Source organism: Syngnathus leptorhynchus, chromosome 12, assembly GCF_054491065.1.
Source record: "Syngnathus leptorhynchus isolate UIUO chromosome 12, UIUO_Slep, whole genome shotgun sequence".
In the NCBI taxonomy this organism is placed as follows: domain Eukaryota; kingdom Metazoa; phylum Chordata; class Actinopteri; order Syngnathiformes; family Syngnathidae; genus Syngnathus; species Syngnathus leptorhynchus.
Genome location: NC_141206.1, coordinates 6,565,138 through 6,592,225, shown reverse-complemented (window position 1 = coordinate 6,592,225; position 27,088 = coordinate 6,565,138). Strand labels below are relative to the sequence as shown.

General features: G+C 44.2%; 3 protein-coding genes across 5 annotated transcripts; 2 read left to right on the top strand and 1 right to left on the bottom strand.

Moving 5' to 3' along the window:
* Nucleotides 1-101: 101 nt before the first annotated feature.
* On the top strand, nucleotides 102-4,757 carry klhl8 (kelch-like family member 8). The gene is made up of 12 exons (XM_085926703.1): nucleotides 102-241; nucleotides 1,210-1,445; nucleotides 1,594-1,655; nucleotides 1,726-1,891; nucleotides 1,960-2,280; nucleotides 2,370-2,556; nucleotides 2,627-2,770; nucleotides 2,859-2,970; nucleotides 3,148-3,316; nucleotides 3,399-3,558; nucleotides 3,638-3,839; nucleotides 3,896-4,757. The coding sequence occupies exons 2-12, from the start codon at nucleotides 1,233-1,235 to the stop codon at nucleotides 4,017-4,019; spliced, it is 1,860 nt and encodes a 619-aa protein (XP_085782829.1). The 5' UTR covers nucleotides 102-241; nucleotides 1,210-1,232; the 3' UTR covers nucleotides 4,020-4,757.
* A 557-nt stretch (nucleotides 4,758-5,314) lies between these two features.
* Nucleotides 5,315-17,339, top strand: LOC147048081 (uncharacterized). Its single transcript, XM_085926675.1, is given in 50 exon segments — nucleotides 5,315-5,381; nucleotides 6,092-6,237; nucleotides 6,423-6,535; nucleotides 6,909-7,048; nucleotides 7,186-7,409; nucleotides 7,483-7,589; nucleotides 7,704-7,822; nucleotides 7,889-8,024; nucleotides 8,106-8,188; nucleotides 8,372-8,491; nucleotides 8,564-8,665; nucleotides 8,737-8,895; nucleotides 8,985-9,067; nucleotides 9,162-9,306; nucleotides 9,375-9,419; nucleotides 9,502-9,669; nucleotides 9,864-9,983; nucleotides 10,044-10,154; nucleotides 10,218-10,250; nucleotides 10,318-10,452; nucleotides 10,596-10,742; nucleotides 10,871-11,005; nucleotides 11,081-11,238; nucleotides 11,320-11,464; nucleotides 11,535-11,589; nucleotides 11,654-11,720; nucleotides 11,788-11,921; nucleotides 11,991-12,071; nucleotides 12,073-12,278; nucleotides 12,373-12,527; nucleotides 12,616-12,729; nucleotides 12,819-12,934; nucleotides 13,058-13,212; nucleotides 13,301-13,524; nucleotides 13,609-13,789; nucleotides 13,854-14,078; nucleotides 14,153-14,322; nucleotides 14,420-14,490; nucleotides 14,563-14,663; nucleotides 14,740-14,859; nucleotides 14,922-15,059; nucleotides 15,205-15,359; nucleotides 15,430-15,529; nucleotides 15,625-15,860; nucleotides 15,943-16,126; nucleotides 16,197-16,445; nucleotides 16,567-16,749; nucleotides 16,831-16,890; nucleotides 17,030-17,166; nucleotides 17,243-17,339. Coding segments are annotated over 50 exon segments (6,588 nt in total). The 3' UTR covers nucleotides 17,273-17,339.
* Nucleotides 17,105-27,069, bottom strand: LOC147048080 (AF4/FMR2 family member 1-like). 3 transcript variants are annotated; one of them, XM_085926681.1, is made up of 19 exons: nucleotides 26,824-27,069; nucleotides 24,310-24,430; nucleotides 23,106-23,840; nucleotides 22,932-22,973; nucleotides 22,756-22,827; nucleotides 22,510-22,546; nucleotides 22,179-22,239; nucleotides 21,752-21,887; nucleotides 20,810-21,556; nucleotides 20,620-20,711; nucleotides 20,188-20,389; nucleotides 20,039-20,106; nucleotides 19,912-19,975; nucleotides 19,689-19,825; nucleotides 19,369-19,440; nucleotides 19,082-19,175; nucleotides 18,974-19,008; nucleotides 18,736-18,917; nucleotides 17,105-18,634 (listed from the first exon to the last, which is right to left on the bottom strand). In XM_085926681.1, the coding sequence occupies exons 1-19, from the start codon at nucleotides 26,838-26,840 to the stop codon at nucleotides 18,513-18,515; spliced, it is 3,036 nt and encodes a 1,011-aa protein (XP_085782807.1). In that variant the 5' UTR covers nucleotides 26,841-27,069; the 3' UTR covers nucleotides 17,105-18,512. The 3 variants fall into 3 exon arrangements, with proteins under 3 accessions (XP_085782807.1, XP_085782808.1, XP_085782806.1); XM_085926680.1 differs by having other exon boundaries at nucleotides 17,106-18,634; nucleotides 20,039-20,109; XM_085926682.1 differs by lacking the exon at nucleotides 22,932-22,973 and having other exon boundaries at nucleotides 20,039-20,109.
* Between the last annotated feature and the right edge of the window lie 19 nt (nucleotides 27,070-27,088).

Sequence of the window (27,088 nt, the reverse complement as noted above, 5' to 3'; positions counted from 1 at the left end):
AAGGTAGGTGTGTCTGGTGGAACAATAACGCGCATTTTTTAAAGCAATAAAAGGAAGCGCTTGTGAATAAAAAAAAAAGTATTTTAGTAAAGCACAAATTGTCGAAAGTGCGGTGACGGGAAAAGGCCTCTACGACGGAACAACTACAATACCCATGGTGCACCTGGTGAAATCACAACAAACGTGCAAATTCCCTTGAAGGGAAAAAAAAGCCGGCATTTCAACCCTTTTACGATATGAGGTAAGCTAAATTGACTTGTTTTGTAGTTGTGAACTAGATAGCAGATCTTACCTGATCATTTGTGGTCTGAGTGTTGGCTTTGTCGGTGCATATTTGCATTAGTTTTTTCCTCTTGAGCTGTCATACAAGATTAGCTCTTGTGCTGATGCTAACTAAGAAGCTAGCGGTTCCTGTTGCAGACAACACAACTTAATGGTGATCTAAGTAACCATGTTTTGTTTTTTTCCAAAGTTTGCATTTGATGGAACTCCGTTTTTTGTGTGTGTGTGTGTGTGTGTGTGTGTGTTACAGTAAACATTTACGTGGAACCTTGACGGATAGTTTGGGAGGGACGTCTCGTTGAGTGTTGACGTGCTCTGCCTACTCAAAGATGTAGATGGCCTACCTACCATACAGTGATCTAATCTTATCTCTTAGTTAAATGCATCTCGAATGAACAATATATACGTAGTCGAGCAAGATTACCAGATGATCGTTTTCAAACGTTACCAAATACGACCTCCAAACGAAATGAAACCAAGCTGTGAATCTTTTCCCCTTTTTTTGTTGTTGAAATATTGTGACTAGCTGAGCAGATTCACGATGAAGCTGCAGTGATACTCGGCTCAGGGGGAGAAGGCTAGAGGCTTTTTTTTTTTCCGTACATGCTCCGTGAGATTTATTTATTTTAGCTTGTTTTCTATGCTGGATGAAAATGTGAAAGTTGAAAGAAAATGTACATTTCCATTCAACTTTTGCTTGTAGTCATTGTATGGTGAGGAAAGGGGAAATGAAATTAAGAGTGGGGGCAGGTGATACTGACCAAACTTGCTCACCTGGCAGGAAGATCCCCGACCAAATGTTCTGGTTTTGTTGATGCTTGTGGGAGGATAGAAAACAGAACAATGCTTTAAATATAACAATGTCAGATACTTCACTAGCTGTACAAAGTTGTGGTATGTCCCTTACCACATGTCCTCTCTGTCCAGGTGTTGTTCACTGTAACACTGCCATGACACCGGGGGACGTGGTGCCGGATCATGCCAAGCAGCCCAAGCCTAAGGAGAAGCGCCCCACCGCCGCTGTCACCCCCGCCAAGACGCTCAAAGTTGACTGCGAGTCAGACGGCTCCTTTGTGTTTGAGGCCCACGAGGCCTGGAAGGACTTCCACAACTCGCTGAGACATTTCTACGTAGTTGGAGAGCTATGCGATGTCACGCTGAAGGTCAGACAGCGTTGAAGTATTTAATTTAGCATTTGTGAACTGAGCGTGTGGACACTATGGACAAAATTGCTGCCCACAGAACATATTATTGCAAAGAAAAGTCACCAGATGATGGTGGTGACTTCTTCTCATCTTATTTTGCATGCAGGTCGGCAGCAGACTGATACCCTGTCACAAGCTTGTGTTGGCCTGTGTTATCCCCTACTTCAGGTGTGCACACTTTGTTTATGGAAACACCATGGAAAAAGTCTGCTCGATAAGCATTCCGTTTGTCCCTCAGGGCCATGTTTCTGTCTGAAATGGCAGAAGCCAAGCAGAAACTGATCGAGATCAAGGACTTTGACGGAGCTGCCATCCAGGCTCTGGTCCAATTCGCTTACTCCTCTAGGCTCACACTCACAGTAGACAATGTCCAGCCTCTGCTTTATGCTGCCTGCATCCTTCAGGTAATTTTAATAGATTTGACAATTACAAATAACCTCATTAGTTGAACAAAAAGTTGATTTACTCACAGGTGGAGTTGGTGGCGAGGGCCTGCTGCGAGTACATGAAGGCCCATTTCCACCCGACCAACTGCTTGGCGGTGCGCACCTTTGCCGAGAGCCACAACCGCGTAGACCTGATGGACATGGCCGACCGCTACGCCTGCGAGCATTTCAGCGAGGTGGTGGAGTGCGAGGATTTCACGTGCGTGTCGCCGCAGCACTTGCGCACGTTGCTGGCCTCCAGCGAGCTCAACATCCACTCGGAGACGCAAGTGTACAAGGCGGCTGTCAAATGGCTCAAAGCCAACCCGCAGCACCACCATGCCTGGCTGGACCAGATCTTCTCACAAGTGAGCTTCATTTTATGATTTGGGGTATTTAGCAAAAGTCTACACACCTCCTGTCCCATTTGAAGACTTTTGTGCATTTTGGTCCCCAGGTGCGCCTGCCGCTGCTCCCCGTGGACTTTCTGACCGGCACAGTAGCTAAGGAGGAGATGATCAAAGGTAACCTGAGCTGCCGCGACCTGATGGATGAGGCCCGGAACTACCACCTGCACCTCAGCAACAAGGCCGTGCCCGACTTCGAGTACTCTGCCCGCACCGTCCCCCGAAAACACACCGCCGGTAGTTGCCGTGCTTTTTCGCGTATCATTTTGCTGTTTTACCAGTCGTCTTAACATCATTATTTTCTTAGGGGTTCTGTTCTGCGTGGGAGGTCGTGGGGGTTCTGGGGACCCGTTTCGTAGCATCGAGTGCTACTCAATTAGTAAGAACAGTTGGTTCCAGGGCCCTGAGATGAACAGCAGACGCCGGCACGTTGGCGTCATTTCTGTCGGAGGTAAATATTACAACACAAATTTACCAAGGTTAAATAAAAATATAAATGTAATGTATGTAAACTAACCTCACGTTTGGTGTTTGGACAGGGAAGGTTTACGCCGTGGGTGGACACGATGGTAACGAGCACTTGGGCAACATGGAGGTTTTTGACCCCCTCACCAACAAGTGGATGATGAAAGCCTCCATGAACACCAAGAGGTACATGTCATGTACAAATTAACTCCTGCTGTTCTTTATTATAAAAAGAATACATGAAAAAAATAATTGCATATTTAATCACCATTGGAGTAGAAGGGTGGGGTGGGGGGGCAATTCAATTATTCTGCCCTTTTCTGTTAAATCATAATTAACTGAGGTGCACCTGTATTTGTACAGGAGAGGTATCGCCCTAGCCGCGTTGGGCGGTCCCATATATGCCATCGGCGGTCTGGACGACAACTCGTGCTTCAACGACGTGGAGCGCTACGACATCGAGAGCGATTGCTGGAGCGCTGTAGCCCACATGAACACGCCCAGAGGAGGCGTGGGCTCCGTGGCGTTGGGGGTAACACGCCAAAATCTGAATATACGTGAGCTTCCTCTGATCTCCTCTTTCTAATCACCACTTTGTGTTTTGCTGCCGCCAGACTTTTGTGTACGCGGTAGGCGGCAATGACGGCAGGGCGTCGCTATCAAGCGTGGAGCGCTTCGATCCGCACCTCAATAAGTGGACCGAGGTCAACGAGATGGGCCAGCGGCGTGCAGGGAACGGGGTCAGCAAGCTGAACGGCTGCCTCTACGTTGTCGGTAAGTAGCCACGATTACATTGAAGAGAGAAGCGAGCCAATCGTGGGGCACCCTCAAATTAATTTTCCATGTGGGCTAGGTGGTTTTGACGACAACTCGCCGCTGAGCTCCGTGGAGCGCTACGACCCGAGAACAAACCACTGGGAGTACGTATCGGAGATGACCACACCGCGTGGCGGCGTGGGCGTCGCCACGGTGATGAGCCGCGTCTTCGCTGTGGGCGGGCACAACGGCAACATCTACTTGAACACAGTGGAGGCCTTCGAGCCACGCATGAACAGGTGAGATGCACACCAAGAGATGAAGTAATGATACATAACACCCCACCCTCTTGCAGGTGGGAGTTGGTGGGCTCAGTGTCGCATTGTCGAGCCGGAGCGGGCGTGGCCGTTTGCTCATCGCACGTGAGCCAGATCAGAGATATTGACCAGGGATCCAGTAACGTTGTCAACTGCATGTGACGACGGTCGATCAACGCACAACTTATTTCCCGGTGCTTTTTCCCGGCATCCTCCTTCCATGTCGTTCATTCTACGACAAGTGCCATACAACCTTCTGCTCGATTGATTTTGTATTAAGTAATGAGTCCTCACATTGGAGTTGTAACATTACCATGACACCATACCGCTTTGACCAGAACTATTGCACCGCTGTGATAGGCCAGTTTGTCTTGAGGGGGATATTTAGAAAAAGCCCAATAATGTTTCACCCGTTTATTCTCACATTATTTTATGATACGTTTTTTTGCATCATCATTTTTCACAAGTGTAATATTTAAGAAATATTTATGTACTAATTTTGAAGGGAATCTAGCAAGAAACAAAGTAAAAGTTGGCCAGTATCAAACGACGCCTTCACGTTTGCAACGAGGCCCACGCGCTTTCTGTTGGGGAAGGCAACAGAATTTCAAAAGCATCATTTCTAATCATGCATGAACAATCAAGGCTGTTTTTGAATTGAAACTGGTTGCTGTCTTGTACAGATATGCATTCAAAGGTATCAGGGATTGCTTTGTGTGTGTGTGTTTTTTTTTTTTATGATAGCTGGACTGTCAGAAGCTAAATCACACGCAATGTTCCTAGCACAGACAGTACCTATATACAAAGATACATTATATTTTAATATATTAAGGACACTTTTGTAATATACGAGTATAGCTGTCTCTGCTGTTATTAGAAGTATAATCTTTTGTTGTGCTAGTAACTTCCAAGAGAAATAATATCGTTCTATATTCCACATTTTGTTGTCACAGAGAAGTATTCTGGTTACAATCCTTGTGTTTATATTTAGTAAAACAGCTCAGTAGAAAAGCCACTGGTAGAAATGTCATTTTGTTTGTGTTCTTTTTCATTGTACTTTTGTTGTAATTGGGTCAATAAATTGGGAAAATTATGGAATTCGATTGTCTGTAATTATTTGTACTGATGCTGATATCAAATTCCAGTCCTCATGGACCATTATATGCATGTTTTAGATGTTTTCCTCCTCCAAATTACTTGACTGAACATGCTTGCGCTCACACTTGTATTTTCAAAACTGGATTTTTTTTTTATTTACTAAAGTTAAAAAGTGACAAGTTAATGATGCAAAGTCATGTGCTTGTTGTAAAATGTCTGTTGGACTTTGTGAAATGGAACAAATAAAGCGTCTTGCTGTCGTATAACACGCAAAACACACATCAAGCTTGGAAGAAACAGCAGCAGCCACTTGATGCAACAAAGGAAAGCATAAAGGACAACAAGAAAATAAGTGAAAGATGAAACGGAGAACAAAAAGATCATTTGCGGTCCTGCTCGTCATCTTCGCCTCTCTTCTTACTTGTGGTGAGTTCCCTCTTGAATTATTTTGATTTTGGAGGTGGCCATCTTCAAGATTATTTCTGACATTAATTCAATGAAATACAGTCTGATGCAAATGTTTTCCATAAAAATAAATTGATAGTCATACTAAAGTGTGATTAAAAACATATTTTTGGGAGTGGAGTTGAAAAATAAATTATTTTAAGGTTTGCCTCTCTTTTTTTATTCTTTTCTTACGTTCTAAAAACAGTCACTATCGTATATTTAATCTTGGAATGATGATCATCATCATGTGATGTGATATTTATAAGGCGTTCAACATTATCGAACATTTTGCGTGAGACGTTCAAGTCATAAAACTTACGGTTTATATATTTTTACGACCATTTTACACCTCCTTTTTGATTTCATCTTTGAATGATGCTGATCACGTGACGTAATATTTATAAGATGTTAAACATTATCGAACGTTTTGCCTGAGAAATTCAAATCATAGGACTTTTACGGTTTATATATTTTTACGACCTTTTTCCACCTCCTTATGAATAAAACAATGTCAACAACACCTGTGTCAACTCTTTTCAAACCTTAAACAAGTTCAAATTTCCACTGGGAAAAAATTGTATTTACTTATAATATAATGTAGTTGAAAACAAAACAAAAATATTGCTCCTATTTTCCACATAACCCTACATAAGGTCAAGTTTAGTCAATGTTTTTTGTCGTATTTCTAGGGCAGAGCCAGTGTCGGGCAGGCTGGCGTGAGAACGAGCACAAATGTTACTACTTCTCCAATGAGACAAAGACGTGGTGGGAGGCTAACAATTTCTGTTTATCACAGAATAGCAACCTGATGAGCATTCAGGACATCCACGAGCGGGTGAGGCACTACAACCAAACCGCCAAGTAGTTTCTTTGTTTCTGTACAGAATTTTTAGGCGTCTGTATCTGACATAGTTGTAAAAATCGTTTTTTTTTTTTAAATCAGTTATCTGTACTTTTACACAGGTTTTCTGGCACTAAGTCATTGATTTTGTATTGATTGTCACAAACAATTTCTTGTAGTTGTGGGTGAGAACGCAAATCGGCACAGAGATCTTCTGGATCGGCCTGACGGATGAAATCACAGAGGGAGTGTGGGAGTGGACAGATGGGAGTCCCTTCATACAATACATATCGTATGTACCAATAAGAAAGCTTTTTGGGTTGAATTCAAAAGATATTTAGTATATTTAGATATTTTTATTATAATTAAAAAGTCAAGATTTGACCTATAGTCTCAATCATAACGTATATGCTCCGCAAAAAAAAAGGGAAAAATAATTATGCTTGTTTTATTTAATCTTGCAGTCTGGCCCAGTACTGGACCATGTATGTACTGGACCAGTCTGGTACTACGTGTGAGTTTGGATGGTTTTTTTTATATTTTTTTTTGCATGTACCCTGCAATTGGTTGGTAGCCAGTTCAGGGTAAACTTCAACTCTTGCCCAAAGTCATCACACCTTTGACTCGAGTGAGGATTAAAAAAATATTGGGGATTTTCCCCACAGGTACTGGTTGCCAGGTCAGCCTGACAATTGGGGTGACGAGCCGGGTGAGGATTGCGGTCAAGTGATGGGCGGCAGCTCAGGTCACTGGAATGATGAGAACTGCGGTGTCAAGAGGAAATATATCTGCAAGCACGCTAACTGTGAGTCCATACTTCCTTGTTGTCTGCATTCCATTACGATGCAACTGGCATGCTTCGATGTTACGCTGACACAAGAAACGGACAAATATAACATCTTCATATATAGATGTAAAAAAATCCCCAAAATGTGTTCTCAGCCAATCCAGGGCCACAGTGTGATCTGAACAACGGGTGGGACCGCTACAGCTCAAACTGCTACAAGCTGAAGTCAGGAACTGCCAAAAGCTGGTCGGCCGCCCGTCACGATTGCGTCATGGAGGGCGGCGACCTCGTCTCCATCACCTCCGAGCGGGAGGAGCTGTATGTCACCGGGCTTCTAGATCCTTATCGGATTGACCTTTGGATAGGACTTTCCAATCTGGTAAAACATAACCGCTTGGAACCATGACAACTCCATGAGGTATTTGGTTGAGAATCAAACTTGGTGTCCGCAGAAATGCAATAAGATCTCATGTCAGCTAGAAGAAGGAAATGTGCACATGAACTGGTCCGATGCCGTTTCACTGACCTACACCAACTGGGCCGTGGACGAACCCACGATGTAAGAAAGTCACGTTGCTCCATCGTTAATTTACAATCTTCTGGTCGGACCGTTTAATGGTCAGATCAAGAAAGGGAAGACACCACACCAAAGGATAATTGCTTCTCCCAACAGCAACGACCAAGTGGGCTCCTGCGCGGCCATCATTAAAGATCGGACCGATGAGTTTGGAAAGTGGAAGTCGCACCTGTGCCGATACGAGAGACCGTACATGTGCAAACGTCCGCTGAACAGTAAGCGACACCGTCATGATCTGCACTTTAATATGAGACACACACAAACATTGCATCCAACTGCAGCTATCTGCCCTGCCGGATGGGAAAGTTTCTCCGGAAGTTGCTACTGGCTAGTCAGCAACAGCGACCTGCTGACCACCTGGTACGAGGCCTTCACCAGATGCTCAAATGAGGGGGCTCACTTGCTCATCATAAATAGGTATGCTCTGGACACCATTTCAGCTTCAGGGGTAACCTTTTCGGGAAATATGGTGCTCTAATTTTGTTTCATTTCCTACAGCAAAGAGGAACAATTCTTTATTAATGGAAAACTTCCTGACTTTCACCAAGTAGATATCCCTGACATCTGGATTGGTTTATCGGGTAGGCTTTTTGACTTATCTCCATCCATACATCTTTTGGCATGATGGATAGTGGACACTTGCAAATTTAGGACATAGAATAGGTTTTGGGTGATATCCAGTAAAAATTGTAATTTTAAATTCTCGACAAACAACTATTCAAGTGTGTCAATGAATATTGTGCACTTGGTCATTGGTGCTCCAGATAAGGACCAGGATGGAACATTTCACTGGGTTGACAAAACTAGCATTAACTACACAAACTATGGTCCCGGTTGGCCCAGAAACACTGCAAACATCTGGGACTGTGGACAGATCTTCACAGGTACGATCCATTTTATCTTAACAATGACAGTGATAAGCTATCACAACAGATATATGTTGTTGCCCTCAAAAGGAAATTATGAAGGAAAATGGGAAACAAGCAGCTGCTTCAAGAAGCTCGGTTATATTTGTGAGATGACCGGAGGACAAAACCCTAAACCGACTCCAGCACCGAGTCAGTCTCACTTATTTTTCCATTTTTAATTCTTTGAGGGTTTTGTAATAAGTGCTTCTCCTGGGCTTTAGCTTCCCACTGCGACCCTGGCTATTTGCTGTACGGTGATTTTTGCTACCATTTCGAGGGGGACCTGGTGAAAACATGGCACGATGCAGAGGCTTATTGTGTCACACAACAAGGTCATCTAGCCAGCTTCCACTCAGCGGAAGAGCTTAGCTTCTTGATTGGTGAGCACCAAGACTGAGCATCCTACAATCCAATCATCCTTTCAAGCTTTATCTTCTACAAAAGCTGATCTTTTCTCCCCCCTCCGAAGCTCACATGCCGGGACAAGCATGGGTGGGACTGAATGACATCAAGATTGAAAACCAGTTTGTGTATACTGACGGAACAGCTGCAGTAAGTCAAACATAAATCAACAAATTGAAGTGGAGTGAATACCCATCTCTAGTGAAGACAACAAGCAAAAACAACATTCCAAATGATTGCACAGGACTTCCTCCCATGGGGACCTCAACAGCCCGACAACTGGCAGAACAACGAGGACTGCGTTCACCTCCGAGGCCCAACGCACGCGGAACCAGGAAAATTGGCTGATGACTCCTGCTCAGCCACTAATGAATTCATCTGCAAAAAAAGTCTGAAACTCATTACTAACTCTTACTTTGCATGTCTCTCATATTTTTTATTTATCACATTCCTGCAGCCAAGGGTCAAGGGCCTCCTCCCCAGCCACCAACATCAGGACCAGGTTGAACCTCACACCCGAATGATCGCTCCTACCTCATTCACACGCACACGTAAAAAATTGTAACGAGGCATGTTTGTTGCAGGCTGGAATGAAAAATGCGGCTCGTGGACAGCGGACCCCTTTAATGACTTTTGCTACCTGTTCAACTACCTGTCCATGAGGACATGGGCTGAAGCACGAGCCGACTGCGTCAACCAAGGAGGAGACTTGGTCAGCATCACCGACCTCTACGAACAGGCCTTCATACAAGGTACAACAACCACGTGATGTCTTTCATTTGTCTATTACGTAGTTTTACTACCATCAACCCTCATTTATGTCCCCTGCGATTAGCTAGTAACAAGTCCAATCTACCAAAGTCGGCTGGGTCGGGTCCAACTCATTTACAACCTCTGTAAGGACAAGCAGTATTGAAAATTGATCCATTCAATTAATTCTCTGTAGGTGTGATCCAGGCAAGCCCAACCGGGATCACCCTATGGATGGGCGGCCATGACTCCATCACTGAAGGCGGCTGGCAGTGGACTGATGGATCCCCGTTCAGATACATACGCTGGGGCGCAGGTACATCTAAAACCTTGATGGGTTACAATGTTGAGAAATGCAATATTTAAACCCTTACAGGTAACCCTGATAACTACTTTGGCGAAGACTGTCTTTCAATATACATCAACGATGGCTACTGGAATGATGATAACTGTGAAAGCAAGAGAGGGTACATCTGCAAGAGAAGAGGTAAGATGGAATGTTTCAATTGTTATTGCAGCATTCACATCCATCGTTGGGTTTCTTTTGTAGGAAAGACACCGGAACCCCCACCCCCTCATGACGGTATGTCGTCTTCAAGTTGTGCATTCAAATGAATGCAAAACAAAATAACGCAATCGTGCTCTTGTAGGCTTCATGACGGCAATCGTTTGCCAGGGATCATCTGCTGTCCTTCACTGTCCGCAAGAAAGCGTCATCAACATCCAGTCGGTTTTCTATGGACGAAAAAGTGCTGACATCTGTCCACATGTGGAAGGGTCAGATGGTAAGACCCAAGAATCTGCATGTGCCTTCTTTGATCCAAAAATCCTAAACTTCACAATGACTGAACTCAATATTGTGGAAATCCAAAAATCCAGACTACTTCAGTGTGCTCATGGTAAACTTAGTGACCGGTATCTCTTGCAGAGAGTTGCACGGTGGAAGGTGTCCTCCCGCACTACAGGAAAATGTGCGACAATCGTCACTTCTGCTTTGCATACGCTTTCACCGAAGTGGACCCATGCCCCACAGTCTCTAAATATCTCGAGATTGTCTACAGCTGTGAACAGAAAGGTGGGCTTCACATCTTGTAAGATACTGTAGCAGTTGAAATGCTGAAGAAAAATATCAAATAGAAGACCCAGAAACAATGCAGGTGAGACGACTAAGGGCTGATGGTCAGACTTTTTGGATGTTCTCAGTGTGTCTTCACGGTCTGGGTATTGAGGACAGGAACATCACAGACTCCCAGCTTTCAGCCTCCTCCTCAATGGGTAGCTTTACCCCCAACAAAGCTCGTCTGAAGGGAAACTCTTGTTGGAAGCCATTTGGAAATCGTACGTACAAAACTATCAAGCTTTTAAGTTTCATGTGGATATTTTGGTTGCCAATGTAATGTCACCCTACTGCAGCCACCAGCAGTTGGATCCAAGCAAACCTTGGCCAGAAAAGAAAGGTGACCGGAATCGTGGTACAGGGATGTCCTAACAGTGACCATTGGGTCACCAAGTTTAAGATGCAGCATAGTATTGATGGGAGGGTCTGGACTGACTACACAGCTGATGGGCAGGTGAGCAGAGTCAATATGACTCCAACCGTGTCGTCCAGTCTGCAATTGTGAAATGGAAACTTTGAGATGTTCCATTTCTAGTTTTTGCTGGGATCAACAGACAGAAACACTGCTGACACACAGTTGCTCGGCACGCCTGTTTCTGCTCAATACATTCGCATTCTGCCTCTGGAGTATAATGAGCAAGTCGGTCTTCGCTTTGAGGTGTTGGGATGCACGCCTGACTGTAAGTAAGACATCGTTACGAGTGCGGCGAAAATAAAAACATGCTTTGAACTCAAACTTCTATCCGACAGATGCCATCACCTGTGCCAGCAAGCTGAACTTGAACTTCACCGATGATAAAAAGACGTGAGTGAGAATTGATGTTTTCATCTCCCGTCCTCTACTCTGATACAACCCATGTCTTCCTCAGGGTCCACTGTCCAGCCGGTTGCTCCAAATCTAGCTACAGCGTCTATGGAACGTCCGTCTATCGAGCGGTATGTGATTGTAATAACTACCAATTAAGTATAAATTTTAGCAAGAATTTCCGGTTCTTTCGGACAGGACTCAAACATCTGTGCAGCTGCTATCCACGCTGGCGTCGTTTTGAATGAAGTTGGAGGAGATTGTACTTTGCTAAAAGCTCCCGGACAGAATTTCTATGCTGGCTCGACCAGGAATGGGATCACCTCGAGACAGTGAATGGCTATGATTGATAATACTTGATAAGTCCAATTCAGAGCTAATTATCGCTCTAACATCTGCAGATATAACGGCGAATACCCTACGTCTTATACTTTTGCCGATGGAGGTAAGTACGTCTTTGTGTTAAAACATCGACTGTTCATGATTGCTACATTCACATGGGAACTCCTCTTCAGAGCTAAGATGTTCGGGACCTGACTGGTACGAGTTTGGGGAATTCTGTTACAAACCTTTTGAGGACAAAAAGACATGGGCCGGTGCTCAAGACACCTGTCGGAATCTTGGTGCTGAACTTGTGTCTATCCGCTCTATGATGGAACAGAGCTGGCTGGAAAGTTATCTCTACTTTGGTGCGCAGCAACATTTAAGGCCGAGTAGTCCCAATAACAACAAAAGAATAAATCCCTCATTCAGATATTCCACTTTTCTGTTTGTCCTCCGCAGCCACTAGTGACATGTGGACAGGACTGAACGACTTAGTATTTCCCGGCATGTTTGTTTGGTCAGACCACCACATGGTGACCTTCACTTACTGGGCCCCAGGAGAACCCAACAACCATGAAGGTTTCAGTGAGCATTGTGTGGAGATGTCACATCAGGTACAACAACATTGCAACGATCCACTCATCTACAATTATTTAACAGCACGTGGAAAATCTATTGAAATGAATTCCATTTCTCTTCCAGACTGGAAGATGGAACGACGTCTCTTGTACAGAACTCAATAGCTTCACGTGTAAAATGCCCAAAGCACATTACCAGCTTCCCTCAGTGAAGCCCACTGTCTACGGCTGCCCGCAGGTGGGACAGGAAAACATCCTCTATATTTAGTTTTTTACTGATTATTGTACTGTAAGAAAGATGTCCATCACCTGGGTGTTATGTGTCAGGGCTGGGAGGCCTATGGCTACAGTTGCTACTGGACGGAGGAGACAGGCCGGAGTTGGTCGGACGCAAAGGCTTTCTGTAAAGAGCAGGATGGATTTTTGCTGCACATTGGAGACATGTGAGTGGTGCAATAATAATAATATCTCCAATGAATTTGACAATGTTTTAGTGGAAACATCTTGAAACGCTAAGGCCACACTATCTCGAAGTTAAAGACACTTCAAATAATCTTTCATTGCAGATACGAGCAAGCACATTTTACGGTTGTGCTGTCAGGAAAAACAGGTTTGTGGTGGATTGGCTTACGTGCTAAAGGGGGTACCGGCGGAGGGGTACAGTATATCTGGGACAACGGCTATCCATTAACTTTCACTCACTGGGACAGGAACCAGCCAGGTACAGAACCGATCTGCCAATTTAAAAAAAAAAAAATGAGAAGTTAAAATAGGATCGGTTGATATACAGTATGGTCAAATGTCACTAGATAACGGGGATGGCACTTGCGTGGCCATGACGACTGGGCAAGTCGGTGGCTTCTGGGATGACAAGCAGTGCTCAGAGAAATTTGCCTTTATCTGTGAGAAACTTCGGCCAGACATCAGCCCGCCCACCAAGGCCCCAACCCCTCTTCCTGTACAGGGCTGTGCTAAGAGCTGGATCTCCAAGCCCATTTTCAGGCATTGTTACAGGGTATGGCTGTCGTACTTTCACATAAGAATTTAAATTGGTCCATCCCACTCGGGTTGATAAATCAATTGGCAACACGCTATGTGCCGTGAACATAATGGCTTGCAGCTCTTCCACAATATGGACTGGTCCATGAAGAAGAGCTGGGGGGCGGCACATGAAGACTGTGTGGCAAGAGGGGCCAACTTGGTCAGCATCCACAGTCAGGAAGAGGAAGAGTTCTTGTCCCTGTATGGCAAAGGGAGCAGCAAGTGGATTGGCCTGAAGAACAACCCCACAGAAGGAGGTACGTACAAGGTGATGGTCCCAGGAAATCCAGAAAAGACTTAGGCAACTGCTCTTACTGGTAGGCTATTCCTGGAGTGACGGTTCACCACTCTCACACACCAACTGGGGTCCCGGTGAGCCAAACAACCACGAAGGTCGTGAGGACTGCGTGGAGATGGTTAGCAGCACTAACGGAACCTACTCCTGGTGGAACGATCTCAACTGCGATGCCCACCAAGATTGGATATGCATGATCGCCAAAGGACAGAACCCCATCTACCCTCCGGTGCCCCCACCGCCGGTACCGGGTAAACAAACCTTCCTCGTCATTCTACTTGACTTCAGGTCTCTCAAAACAGTCTCCTGATTTGCCTTTATACAGCTCCTGATTGTGGCAGCAACCCCGGCTGGAGGAAGAACAACAACATTTGCTACTACTACAACGAGACGGACATCGTGAACTTCCACACGGCTATGCATCGCTGCTGGGCCGAGAAAGCCACGCTCGTCTCCATCCTCGACAAGGACGAACAGGCATACAGCAATAGCATGGTAGGACTTTTTTCCTTGTTCTTAAAAAGGAAAATGTACATTTTTATTTCCGAGGTAAAATGGCTGATCCTGTGCAATTTATGTTTCGTTCATTAAGGTGGGAACAGGTCATATTTCTGCTGCCTGGATTGGACTGAGGATGTTAGGGATCACCGATGGCCAATATGCGTGGGTCATCCCTCACTGTCAATTTAAAATGTGTCACTTGATGGATCCAACAGTTCTTTTTAATTCATGAAGGTGGCAAGACCATTCCCCTGTCACATACACTCACTGGAGTCCGGGTGAGCCCAACAATGCTAACGGGGAGGAACAATGTGTTCAGATGAACAGACATCAAGGTAATGGAGTTCCTCTTACTGGAGAGTTGGCAGACATACTTAAGAGTTGATGGATCTAAACCCCATCACGCTTAAGGTGGTTGGAATGACGTGAACTGTGGTCAAGCCGGAGCTGGTTACATCTGCAAGAAGTTTCCCGGAAATGCCCACACTCCTCCTCCCCCCACGCAGCCCTGGGAGGGCTATTGCCCCGCTGGTAATGCACATTTCATGAATATGCTGAAAAGTGGATGCATAAATTGTCTTGTGTTCTCTTAGGGTGGATGCGTTTCAAAGACAAATGTTTCCTGTTCAAGGGAAACAAAAACGATATTAAAGCCAACTGGACGTACGCACGGAGTTGGTGCAAAGACCAAGGAGGAGAGCTGGCCGTTATTGACAACCAGTATGAAAATGGTATGAACCAGTAATAAGACCAAGGCCAGAATCTGCTGCCTGTTCTAATAGATTTCATTTCAATAATGTTTTCAGAAAATAGCTTTTTATTTGACGATTTTTCGGTGATAGCTCCACACGAAATAAATTTCCCATCTATTCTTAGACTTTGTGTCCAGTTACTTAAAAGACATGGTGCTTCCCACATGGATCGGCCTGTCTGACATTGTGGTGGAGAATCAGTATGCCTGGAGTGATGGTGTGAGCCCAGTTCTTTACACAAACTGGAACGGCAAGGAGCCCAACAACGCAGGGGGCACGGTAAAAAAAAAAAAAAAAAAAATGTTGTCAGAATGGCTTCATATTGACAAAATCCTGCTTTTGCAAACAGGAACACTGCGTGGCCATGACTCACAGTGAAATTGTGAGCGGCAAGTGGAATGATGATGCTTGTCACAACGAGTACAGTTTTGTCTGCTTCCGGAAGAAATGTCAGTAGTAGTCCCAGCATAGAGTCACTCAATCGTGATTGCACAGTTGAAACCGAGTGGATCAAACTCAGTTTATTCTCTGGGTTCCACCTCAGCCAGCAGTATCGCGCCACCTCCACCAACAAGCAGTCCGTGTCCCGCCGGCTACATATCCTGGTACCTCAACTGCTATAAACTGGTAGACGAGCCAGCGACCTGGGATGAAGCTCAGAAGGCTTGCGAGCAACAGGGTGCCAACCTGGTTAGCATCGACATGAGCTATGACCAAGCCTTTGTCGCCGGGGTGGTCCTGCAGGGAAAAGCTGACGCCTGGATCGGACTGAGGCTCAAGGTGCACACGGAGTGCATTGACCACATGTATCCACACACAGTTTTGGAGTAACACTCCAGCCTCATCTGATTTTGTCTTTCAGGATGATGGCTCCTTTGCCTGGACAGACGGCTGGCCAGTATTCTTCACTCAGTGGGGTCCCGGAGAACCCGACAACCTAAAGGACGAGGGGTGTGTAAGCATGCGAGGCTCACCGTGGTTTCACGGCACCTGGAATGACACCAAGTGTGACCAGGCCAAACCCTACATCTGCAAGATCTCTTCAGGTATCTACCCCTTTTGACACTCATCAGGATTGTTTGCATATTTCACAAACTCTTAATGATCTTTCTTTAGAGAAACCACCCGTGACTCCGACCCCAGGTGACGGGAAGTGCTTCCCATTCTGGATTCCATACGGTCGCTATTGTTACTTGGTTTACAATGAACAGAAGGGCTTCTCCTGGCCCGACTCACGACATTACTGCACAGAATTTAAGGCCGAGCTGGCGTCCTTCCATAGCAGGGCAGAGTTGGAGTTTATCAGGAAACTCAACCACACCAAATATCACAACCTCTGGATCGGCCTCACCAGGAACCGCAACTGTGAGCCAACTGAGTTTTAACATAGTACAGATTATCCAAAATGACAATCAAAGTAAAAGGACTGATTCATTTACAGTACTTGACTGGTTTGTGCTCACATTTTTTATTGCGGGGTTTTCAGTTGGCTGGGGCTGGACGGACAAAACCTCTCTGGGTTTCCTCAATTGGGCTCCAGGTGAGCCCAATGCAGCTTTTCACCCAGGCCAAGTGGCTGAGGAGAACTGCGTGGAGATGTACCCTGACGGACGCTGGAATGACAACGACTGCCTACAGAAAAGAGGCTTCGTGTGCCGTCACAGACAATGTAAGCATTCCGACAGGTCGACAGTATCGTTACGCTCTTCCTGACAAACACTCAAACTGTTTTTCGTTGTCTTTTTGTCAGACTACACAACCGATGATGGCGGAAACCCCATTTTCCCCACAGATGGACCAAATGTTATTAGTGAGTATCAGTGCGTTAGTATCATTTGTTTGTGACAATCTCATTTACTGTGGGTGTGATTTAGAAAGTAAATCAAGGTACCACCGTATTATTATTTGAATCTCCGTTTTGTTTTTTGTTTTTTTCGCTGTTCTTACAGACAGAGACGTGATCATTATTGTGGTAGTGGTCATTTTCATCCTGCTAAGTGGACTGCTCTACTACCTAATTGCCGTGCGAGGTTACAAATTGGGTTGTCAAAGATTCTCAACACGGATGAGCACTAACGTCAACATGGTGAGTTATCTATTCCTGAAAACTTGAGTTTTTTGTTGGGGGAAGGAAGTCTAACAATTCTTTTTTTCTATTGCAGCCTGTATTCAGCAACCCCAACTATGAGTAGCGTGCATAACTTTTGACAATGTGACAATTATCCGTTTCATATTTTAGACATGGAGCAGGACCTCGACTTTCAAGTGCACCAACATAGTTTTCCAAGTTGTGTTGAAAGAGCCAAAATAGAATGCTAGATGACGGGAAAGAACAAACAATATCCTCAGCTCAGTCACTGCACAATTAGAGTCATAAGCCAAGATATCAATTTATATCAAATTGACTGTACATAATACCTAAATTGTATTAGTTTGGATCGGAGAAAAAAAATGTTAATGACAAATTAATTTCCAGTGTTTATTTTTCTCTGAACACGGAAACAGAAAACCGACACATTCCACAAATTGGGAGGAAAAAAATGTTCCAGTACATGCTCATAATCATGATTATTAGCAGACCAGGAAGTGTAAATTCCATACAGAGTCTGTCGTTAACATCTACTGCAGGTTGGACGGGGCCTAGATAAACTCAATTAATGGGAGGGGAGATAATACCCGAAGGCTATGATGACACACACATTTTTAAACTTCTTCTGGGGGTAAATAAATATTTTCAATCATCATTCTTTGCTTTCGTCGTTTAACTACACACACCAACCAAATTGACTAGCAAAACCAAGTGGGGTGTTTTTGTTTTTTTTTTCCTTTAACATTTGTGATGTTTTAATCAGCACATACAAATTCATAGTTTGTAATAAGTCAACAAAAGCTTCATAATTAAAGATTTTGATATACCAAAGGCTAGCAATTGGTGTTGTGTGAAAAAAGTTGAATTACTTCATTTGTCCTACTCCCTTGTTAACTGAAATGCAGAGAAATGTGAGACTCAATCCTAAAATTATTCCAACTCGCCACTTTTTTTGTGTACCTAAAAAAAACAAGTGACAAACCTGCCTCTGGATCTGGGATGGATTCCTTTCACATACTGATCCATGGAAAAGTGCTCATGTACAAAAAGTATAACAACAATAAATTAAAAAATAAAGTGTGCTGACAAATATGATTGGCTCGAGAAAAAGTCCTCGTCATTAGGAGAATGCCGAGAGAATAAAGGCACTTTAACCTAATTCTATGACTTGGCCTGATTTTGGGGCATTCCACCCTGCTTTAATAAGTGCATGTTTTTGTTTTGTTTTTTTAAGTCAGTGGCAAATCCACACAAGCCATATTTCTAGAGTCTGTCTTCAGCACATGACCTACGTACATACCCCAATTGGATCCCAAGCTTCAGGTACCTTCAGCAGATATTCATTAAGCTTTTGAGCTGTCCAGTCGGAGCCACGCCACTCCCTGTTTTGTGTAGCGCACCATGGCACTCACGCCAGAGGTCAAGCTCAGCGGGCCGATCACAGCATCCAGCTCAGCCACGAGACCTTCAAAGACAAATGTACACGAGTGGTTCCAACTTCTCACACTGGGTTTTTATCATTTGAATCAATTCAATTGCATTTGGAGAAAATTAGCACCACCCTACCACTGCCTTTGACAGCCATCTGGTCCGCCTGCTCCCACATTTCGTGGGCATTCAGGAATAATTTAGTGATGTTGACATAGGCGAGCGCCACCTGCTCCACAGCAATGGGAACAGCCACAGTGCTGCTACCTCCGCAGGCTGGGGACGGGATGCTGGCCAGAGGGGACGGCGTGCTCGGGCCCCTACCACAAAGACACATGAAGGGAATGTGTCACGGCGCTGCGCGATGCTAACTTACTTTGTGGCGCTCACGGAAGACTCAAGTGCAGGGTTCTGGAAGGTAATTTGAATAAATATGAAGACTGGTAAAAGTTAAGGAAATCCCGACGGGATGAGAAATACAAACTTTGAAGTGGTCTGTGAGCGTCTTGGAGTACTTGAGCGCAGTTTTGTGCTTTTGGCGAAACATCGCCATCTGCAGGAGAGATTGGCACTTCAGACTGTAACACACCAGCAGGGAGAGGTTCAAAATTCATCACTACAAAAGTTGAAAGTATTAGAAATGAGCATCTGTAAAGCACATTGCCACCAAGCAATGTTGACAAATCTCTCCGACCAATCGAGTAACAGCGTACTACAAAGAGTACCTGGTTCATTCCAATTTCGAAAAAGAAGCAAAATGATTCGACTTACCATAATGCTGCAAAGTCCTTTTCTGAGGAGTGAGCTGATGTGTCCGCCAAGTTTTTAAGCTTCAGCACAAACCTGCGTAAGAGCAATATTTTAGGGGAGAAAAAAAATAATAATAATAATCAAACCCAAAGCAAGTACAGTGAACCCTCATCATACCAATAGCCACACACGCTATAGAAGACGTTAATGGAAATATTTTTAAATTGTGTGGGAAAGGTAAAATTCAAATACGTTTTTATATGGTCACTATTATGTGGCTCTGGAACGTATTCCCGAAAGAAAAAAATATATATATATTGCAAAGATACTGGCACTCTCACTTGAGGAGCTCCACCGTCTCTGCAAACATAGTGTAGGAGGACATGGAAATCTGCGGGTCTCTCTCTATGGCGAGCCCGCTTTCCACGAAAAAAATAGCAGCGTCCAGGTAGTTGAAGGCTTTGCTGAGTTTGTCCGACTAAAAGAAAGAGAGAGGGTACCAAACACTTTTATTCCTTCTACTGGGCAGTTTGGTAAGAATTTTTAAAGGATTAAGTGTCAAACCTCAGCATCTGCTTTGTGCTTCAGTCGTTTGGCCTCCTTGATGTAGTGCTTCACTGAATGCTGCCTGCAGGAGGTCACTGAATTAAAAGACCTCACCGAGAGTTTGACAAACAATGTTCGATCTCACCTGTCCTCAGCCCTGAGCAAGGGCCTGGAGGTCTCAACTTTTCTGAAGTTCTGCAAGGATGACTGCTTCTGCTGGCATGCCAAAATGAAGCTCAAGAACACTGACACCCAGACCCTAATTTGAGAACCACTGTCCAAACAGAAAGTTACCTTCTCCGCTTGCGTGTTCTTTGCATGGCTGCTCTTATGCTTGGAGGAGTCATTGCTCTTGGGAGTATCCTTGCGAGGCTCCTCTCGTGATTTTTTGTGCACCTTCAAATCTTTCCCTGAGGCTTTTGGGGGCTTCTCCAAGTCTACCTGCTTTTTCTTGGTCTTCTTGTGCTGCTGCTCACTTGGTTGGGTGGCGCAACTTCTGAAAGTTGAGAAGATAAAAGAGTTTGCTTTTATCACATACTGCACCAAAACAGTTTGAGAATTGAGGAAAACAATTGAGAAAAAAATACGCCTCCCTTCTAACCAACAGGAAAATAGGTTGAATCTCTAGAACTGCATTTACTATTGCAAACTGTCCCATCACCGCGGCAACCTGAACTAAACTATAATGCTGCGCTTGGTGGGAATTTCACTTTTTATTTAACCTACTCCACTTTGACAGAAGAATCCTTGTTGACTGATGTCATCTTCTTCTCCAGCTTCCGCTTCTTTCTGGGATGAGCCTGGTCATCCGTCTCCACCTGGAAGTTGTCAATCACAAGTTTAGACATTTTACAAGTGCAATAGGTTCATCCTAAAACTTCACTAACTTATTATGAGTAGCATGTGTTGAGCTCACAGTTTGAGGTAGAGTCTTCTTGCTGGCCTTAGGTTGTTTTGGGGTCTCTGCATTCCCGGATGTCGCCAGAGGGACTCTGGAGAGCAGACAGAGGTCGATCTTTACCAGTAGACATTCAGCAGGCCTGGTGGGGATGTCCTTAGAGGATTTAGGGGCACAGCCCAACTTCTTGCAGGACTTATTGTTAGTGGAGGACTCTTTAGGAATGGTTTCGTCCTCTCGGACGACTTCCGAGCTCGTGCTGATTTTGACGAGTGGGGTGTGGGCAGGAATATGGCAAGAGCATTGGTGCAGGCACGACGAACACCTAGCATCAGGTTGGTGCAACTCGAGCTTAGATTCAGTTTTTTGCACGCTTGCTGATTTTAAAGTCCTCTTACTTTTAGAGTCACCGCTAGTGTTCTTGGAACGTTCTGACTTCGTTTTGACCTTAGGTCTGTCTGAGAAAGGAGGTGCTTTACTCGATAAAGTGTCCTCAGATTTCACACAGTCTTTCGGCGGTTTGCGCACGCCGGTCGGATGTTTCAAAGAACCGCCGTTCAAAGAGCTTTCATGAGAATTCTCGTTGCAAGGAAGCACTTGTGGAGGGTTTCCGCCATGCTCAGATGATTGGGTCGCCTCCACGGGAAGTTTTTTGGAGCCGCGGACAACGTTGGAGACACCTTGGCTTTGGTTGCCGGAGTGTTGTTGACTGGACTGGATCCAGTTGCCCAACTGCCAGTTGCCACATGCTGCCGCAACATCAGGCTAGTGAAAAACGGCAAAAAAGTGCAGTTCAGCAAAATATACTCTCACCAGACACGTTATCGCAGTATTTTATTTCTATTAAAAAAAAAACAATTACAATAAAACATGCATTTTAATCCAATTCTACATCATACATAGTCATGTCATTTAAAAATTAATGAAAGTGGTGCGAGCACTCGTTAAAAAAATGCTTACCTCAGATTTGCAGTTTGCTGTCAGTCCACAAGGCTCATCGGCAACGCTGTCACCATCCGACTCCGACCTGGAGCTGCTGTCAGAGTCACTGGAGCTGGCTGACTCCACGCCGCTGGAATGAGCTTCTTTGTGTGAACTAAAATAAAGCATGAAGTTAACCATCTGATCAAAAATATCAATTATTACGGCATGAAAAAAAAATTACAATATACTATCTATGTTTACGTGTGAACATTGCTGTATGAAAATGTCATGTCCTTCACGAGATTTGTTTTTTCTTTTTATTCCACTACGTGGACAGTTTGATTTAATCACAGCAGAACATTATTTCAAAAATAAAGGATTATTCAGCGGGTTCAATCCGCTCGCACATATTCATAACCATCTTTGGTCAGACTTGTATAAAGCAGCAGAATTTAGGACTCACAACAGTTTGGAACTTTGTATGTTGAGACACGGAGGGTGTCCAGGAGAACAGTTGTGACTTTCTGAAAAAGAAACAAAAGCAAAAATGTGCAACTGTCCTGATTATACAGTACATAACATTTCTTAAATATATTTATTGTATGAATTTTTGAAATGATGTGTTCCACAGCGCTTTTTGTATTTTTATGTACACTTCCTTACAGAAGCAATTCGCTTATGCGTGTGTCAGTTGCAGCTGGCAGTTTCTACTTTGCATAGTCCACAAAACACTGAAATATGAACTATGTTATTGGACTGCTTTGTACTGTGCAAGGGGTGCTTTATTGACTCACGTTGTCGTCCTGCACATGAAGAGGCTTGCTCTGCTTCCTGCGAGGAGACGCACAAACACAAAAAATGCGACGCATGAAAGATTGCTAAACTTTGACACATCATACAGCGGAAGCAGAAAGTTGAAAGCCCGAGAAAGGTCACACATTTGGGATTTTGAGTAAAGGAAAATGTGCCTGTGAAGTTGTACAACACATCAGGGGGCAACACAAACAGCACACAAACCTACCAGATGATCAGTGTGTTACCTTTATTGGGGCTGCATCAGAGTTGGGGATATGTATGGCTGTCAGGAGAGGCGGCCAGGAATGGGTCATTTCCTACCAATATGCAAAATGAGAGAAAAAAACAAAACAAAACAATATGCATTTAGCAAGCAATAGGGGATCAGAAGCAGGTTTAAAGAAGACCTTACAAAGTATACCTTCAAGATGTCTTCCACACACACTGCTTCATTTGTCTTTGTCTATAAAAGTAAGTAAAGTTGATTTAATTTTCAATGTGAAAATGCATCTACGTGTTAATTATGTCAATTGGGAGCTAAAATTGCTGTTCATGTCCAAGAATCAAGTCAAAAAACAAATATTGTAGCTCTCACCTCCAGATACTGGGGCAACATTTTAGGCTTTGCGTCCTTGTGGATCTCCGGCAGAGGTACGTGTGGCTCGGGGGAAGGCTTCAACTTTGGCGAGCCGCTGATCAGTTGGTCCTGACCGTCCATAGGCCTCACGTAAGCCGTGGGCTTCTGCATCACGGCAACACTGGCTTGCTTGGACGAGGACAGGGGTGGCAAGCTCTGCAAGAGCAGGGGGTTGCCGCCCTTGCCCGCCTGATGCAGGGAAGCGTCCGCTGGTGACTGCCTGAGGTTAAAGGCAGAAAGGTCCGCCATGACAGCCGAGGGAGGTTCTGTGGATTCCTGACGTTTGGCCTCACTGGAATGTAGGAAAGGTATCGGCTTAACGTCCAGAGACTGAGCGGACCTTCCCTTAGGACTGCTAGCATTCTCTGCCAAATCCGACATAGCTTCAACCTTCTTCTGGTGATCCGTTGAAGCCTTCTGCGTGGTGAGTGAGCTTCCATTGTGGTTTGGGGATGAAGTGGGGATGTCCCTCATTGTCTGAATAGGGTAACTATTACTTAGGGGGTTTTGGCTAGATACATGAAGGGTCGGGTCTTGGACGACAAGTGTGCTGGGCCTACTGGAGTTTGGCTGCCCTCCATCTGACTGTGTGAAATTTGTAGGAACTGCTGAAGGCTCTGTAGAACTGTTCACATCTTCGTAGCTTCCCAGCATTCTCTGGATCCTATTGGACAGCTCATCACCTTTGTTTGTCTAAAACACAAAGAAGGAAAAGGTTTCAGATCACTGCTCTGTCATTTGCCAGTCTGAGATTCAGAAGTGTAGTTTAGAAGTCTTACTCCAGAAGCACTGTAAACAAGTATATCACAGTATTTATGTGTGAATTGTGGAATAAGTTTAGCATTGGAACGGTTTAGCCGGGCGCCATTGATCGAAAGCGCTGCAGTAGGCAATGATATCTTCATCAAACATCCTGAAATACAAACTGATTTTGTTTGTTTTTTAACCTAGATGGAAATCATTGATTTTTGCCAGATTCAACATGCTATGTGGCCATTTTCTACACTGATCTGGGTTCATCTGGACAATGAGTGTCACTTGTTCAGCTGCTGCATCATATAATAATAAAAAAAAAAGAATATTTGAAGTACATTGAAAACCTATTGACCGTAATAACTGTGACAATATCGAAAAAGTACAGTAATGTAAAAGTAGCACATACTTTGTACGGCTGCCCGAAAAGCGGCACATTCTCAGCGCCGAGTTCTTTGGCTTGGCTGGTTTCTTGGTTCCTCTGTTCCCAGGCTCGGAGGCGGAGACGATTCCTTTCTTCATCATATACGCTGTGGAACATCACCGGGAGAGACTATTAGAGCACAAATACAGTCAAGATGCGTTCACAAGAATAAACTAATCTGTTTGGCGAGGAGAAGGTTGTGGGAGTACTGAGGGACTGGTCTCTTTTCGTAGACCGGCCCACCCAAGGGACTGGTTGGGACCCAACACTTGGACAGATGTCGTTTACTGCTGTTAATTATAAACCTGCATGACTGCAGGTGTCATGTAGAATATTCTTGGGGGACACGAACATATGTCAACATTTTCGGGTGTTGTTGATGTCCAACCCCAATGGGTTTAATTCCATGGCAACTGCAACAGTTTTGGTAGAAAGCCAAGAAAATGATGGAGTGAGTTGTGAGGATCACTCCTGGGGGAGCCTACAGTCAACTTACAATCATCCAAAAACATGAAACCCCGGGATTTTTCCAGGTTTGCTCTGTGGAAAAGATATCAACATATAATGGGGAGCTAAGTCAACCGACAGCTTCTGAGGTGGAATGGCGGCTGTGTGAAAAGCCAATAATGTGTGAAAGCTATTGACACCAAATCTAGTGATCAGTTATGATTTTAAAAACGTTTTAATAATTGTATATTTAGATTGCTCTGCTGTCACTGATCTCAGCTGGATCTGTAATATATAAACAAGAAATGCATGTATGTCACATCAAAGTTGCTATAACTCATCAGGTGGTCACCGTCCACTAGCAAGGAACAAAAAATATTTCTTTATCAAGGAATGGGTGTGGCCGCTCCCTCTTTCATCTGTTTCCAATTTGAATGGGAATGGTCCATGAGGAGAATTCAAGCAAAAGGACTGAAGCATACAGGAGGCCCACGGCCAAATGCTTGACAGTGGAAGAGGGATAGCGTGCGGCTTCTGGCCAAAGACAACAGCGTACAGAGCATCTGAGCCTCCGGGAATTTGTAGAGTTTAAAGCCTCGGCTCAATTATCCATCTTCCCTCGCTAACTCTGTTGGACAGGCGCACCGGGACTGGTGTTGTGGCAATTCCATATAGTCAGTGATGGTGAAATCAGAGATGTTAACTCTTTGGAGCAGTGGTTCTCAAACTTTCATAACATTACAACAAAACTTTACCGTACATACAGTCCTTCAAGGAAACAACATATTCAAGAGCTGACTGAGGGCAGCTGCGGCAAAGTGGAGACTGCGGAGTATAATACTGCAGTGTCAGAGTGAGCCAACGTTAGCAGGCATGTTTATTTTTGTCCTGTATCTACGGCGCACTAGTCATAATATGGGAAAAGACATTTTTGCATTTACATTATAGCTATAAAAAGCACACACAAAATGCTATTTTGTGGCCACAAAATAGGTGTACTGTGCTCATTGGTTATTATCGTTGCCATGGATAACTTAACTACCTGAATAAATAGAACATACTTACCATTTCTTGAGAAAGTGTATTTTGTTTGCTTACCCAACTGCCCAAGACTAATAATATTTATACTATTTTTTATGTTTATTGCAGCTTTTTTACCTACTTTATTGCCACAAATTAGTATTTTGTGCACACATCATATCTACATTGTGGCCGTAATGTTAAAAAATAAATACGTTCCGATGGCATCTCTGGGGTTCGGTATGGATCCTTAAAAAGAACAATGATCAATCCGTTCAGATAATGAGCAGAAGCAGAGGTTCCCAGTAATGTTTTAAAGCGTAAATGAAAAATATAATTAAAATTAACGCTGAACAAAGATGTAAATGTCCCATTACAGAATCAAACTATTTTCATCGTCATCATCGTGCAGAAATATGAACTGGACAGTATGCTCGTCTTAGATTTCATTGCTTCACACGACAGGCTGGCTGTACCAAATAGAACCCATAAGAAGGTTGGTGTTCTCATCCAAGTGCAATTTTCAATCATGTCGACTAAAACTTACTAGTTTGAGGGATTTATGTTGGCCACCCTTTTATCTATTTGAAAAAAGGTTGAGGTCCTAAAGTTACTTTGCTGCAAACTTCATTAGTAGGTGTCACCAAAAGTTAAGAACTCTAATAAAAACATGTTTTAATTAAAGTTTTTGATGTACAAAAATAACGAAAGACTCAACGTCAAATTCCTCACAAAAGGATAACTAAAAAAATAATAAATATATATTACATTAACTCGCTTCAGCAATCTGAGTTTGAGTAGCCCAGGTGGTTAAAATCAAAACGTCATTCGCCTATCCGACTTGATTTGTGTTTCTAAAAACACGGAGTGGGAAGTAAAGACTTTTCAAAAAGTTGATTTCTCTTAAATGTAACGCGAACAACAGCGTGTCTTGACATTTTGACAGCCTCAACGAGCTCCTGACAAGTGAGAGACAACCAGCCCCCTCCCCGTCAAGCTGCTAGCACGCTAGCCGCCTTTGGGTGCGCCTACCTCGGCTGAGTTGCCATGGCGTATGGCACTCTCGTTCCCGCTTGTCAAACAACCGAAGTTGGCCGTCGTGTGCTCCTGACTTTCGCCGCCGAGCTTGTCTCATTCGGCCGCATTGTCACATCGTTTACCCGAGAGAAAAAGCTCCAACAAATGGGGTTGTCACGCCACCTTTAGCTCTCGTTCGCTAGTCTCTGCCCCTTCGCTGCGAATGTTTGGCTCGTCCATTTGCTGCCCAGTGGACTTTTCTACTCGAAGGGGTCACTTA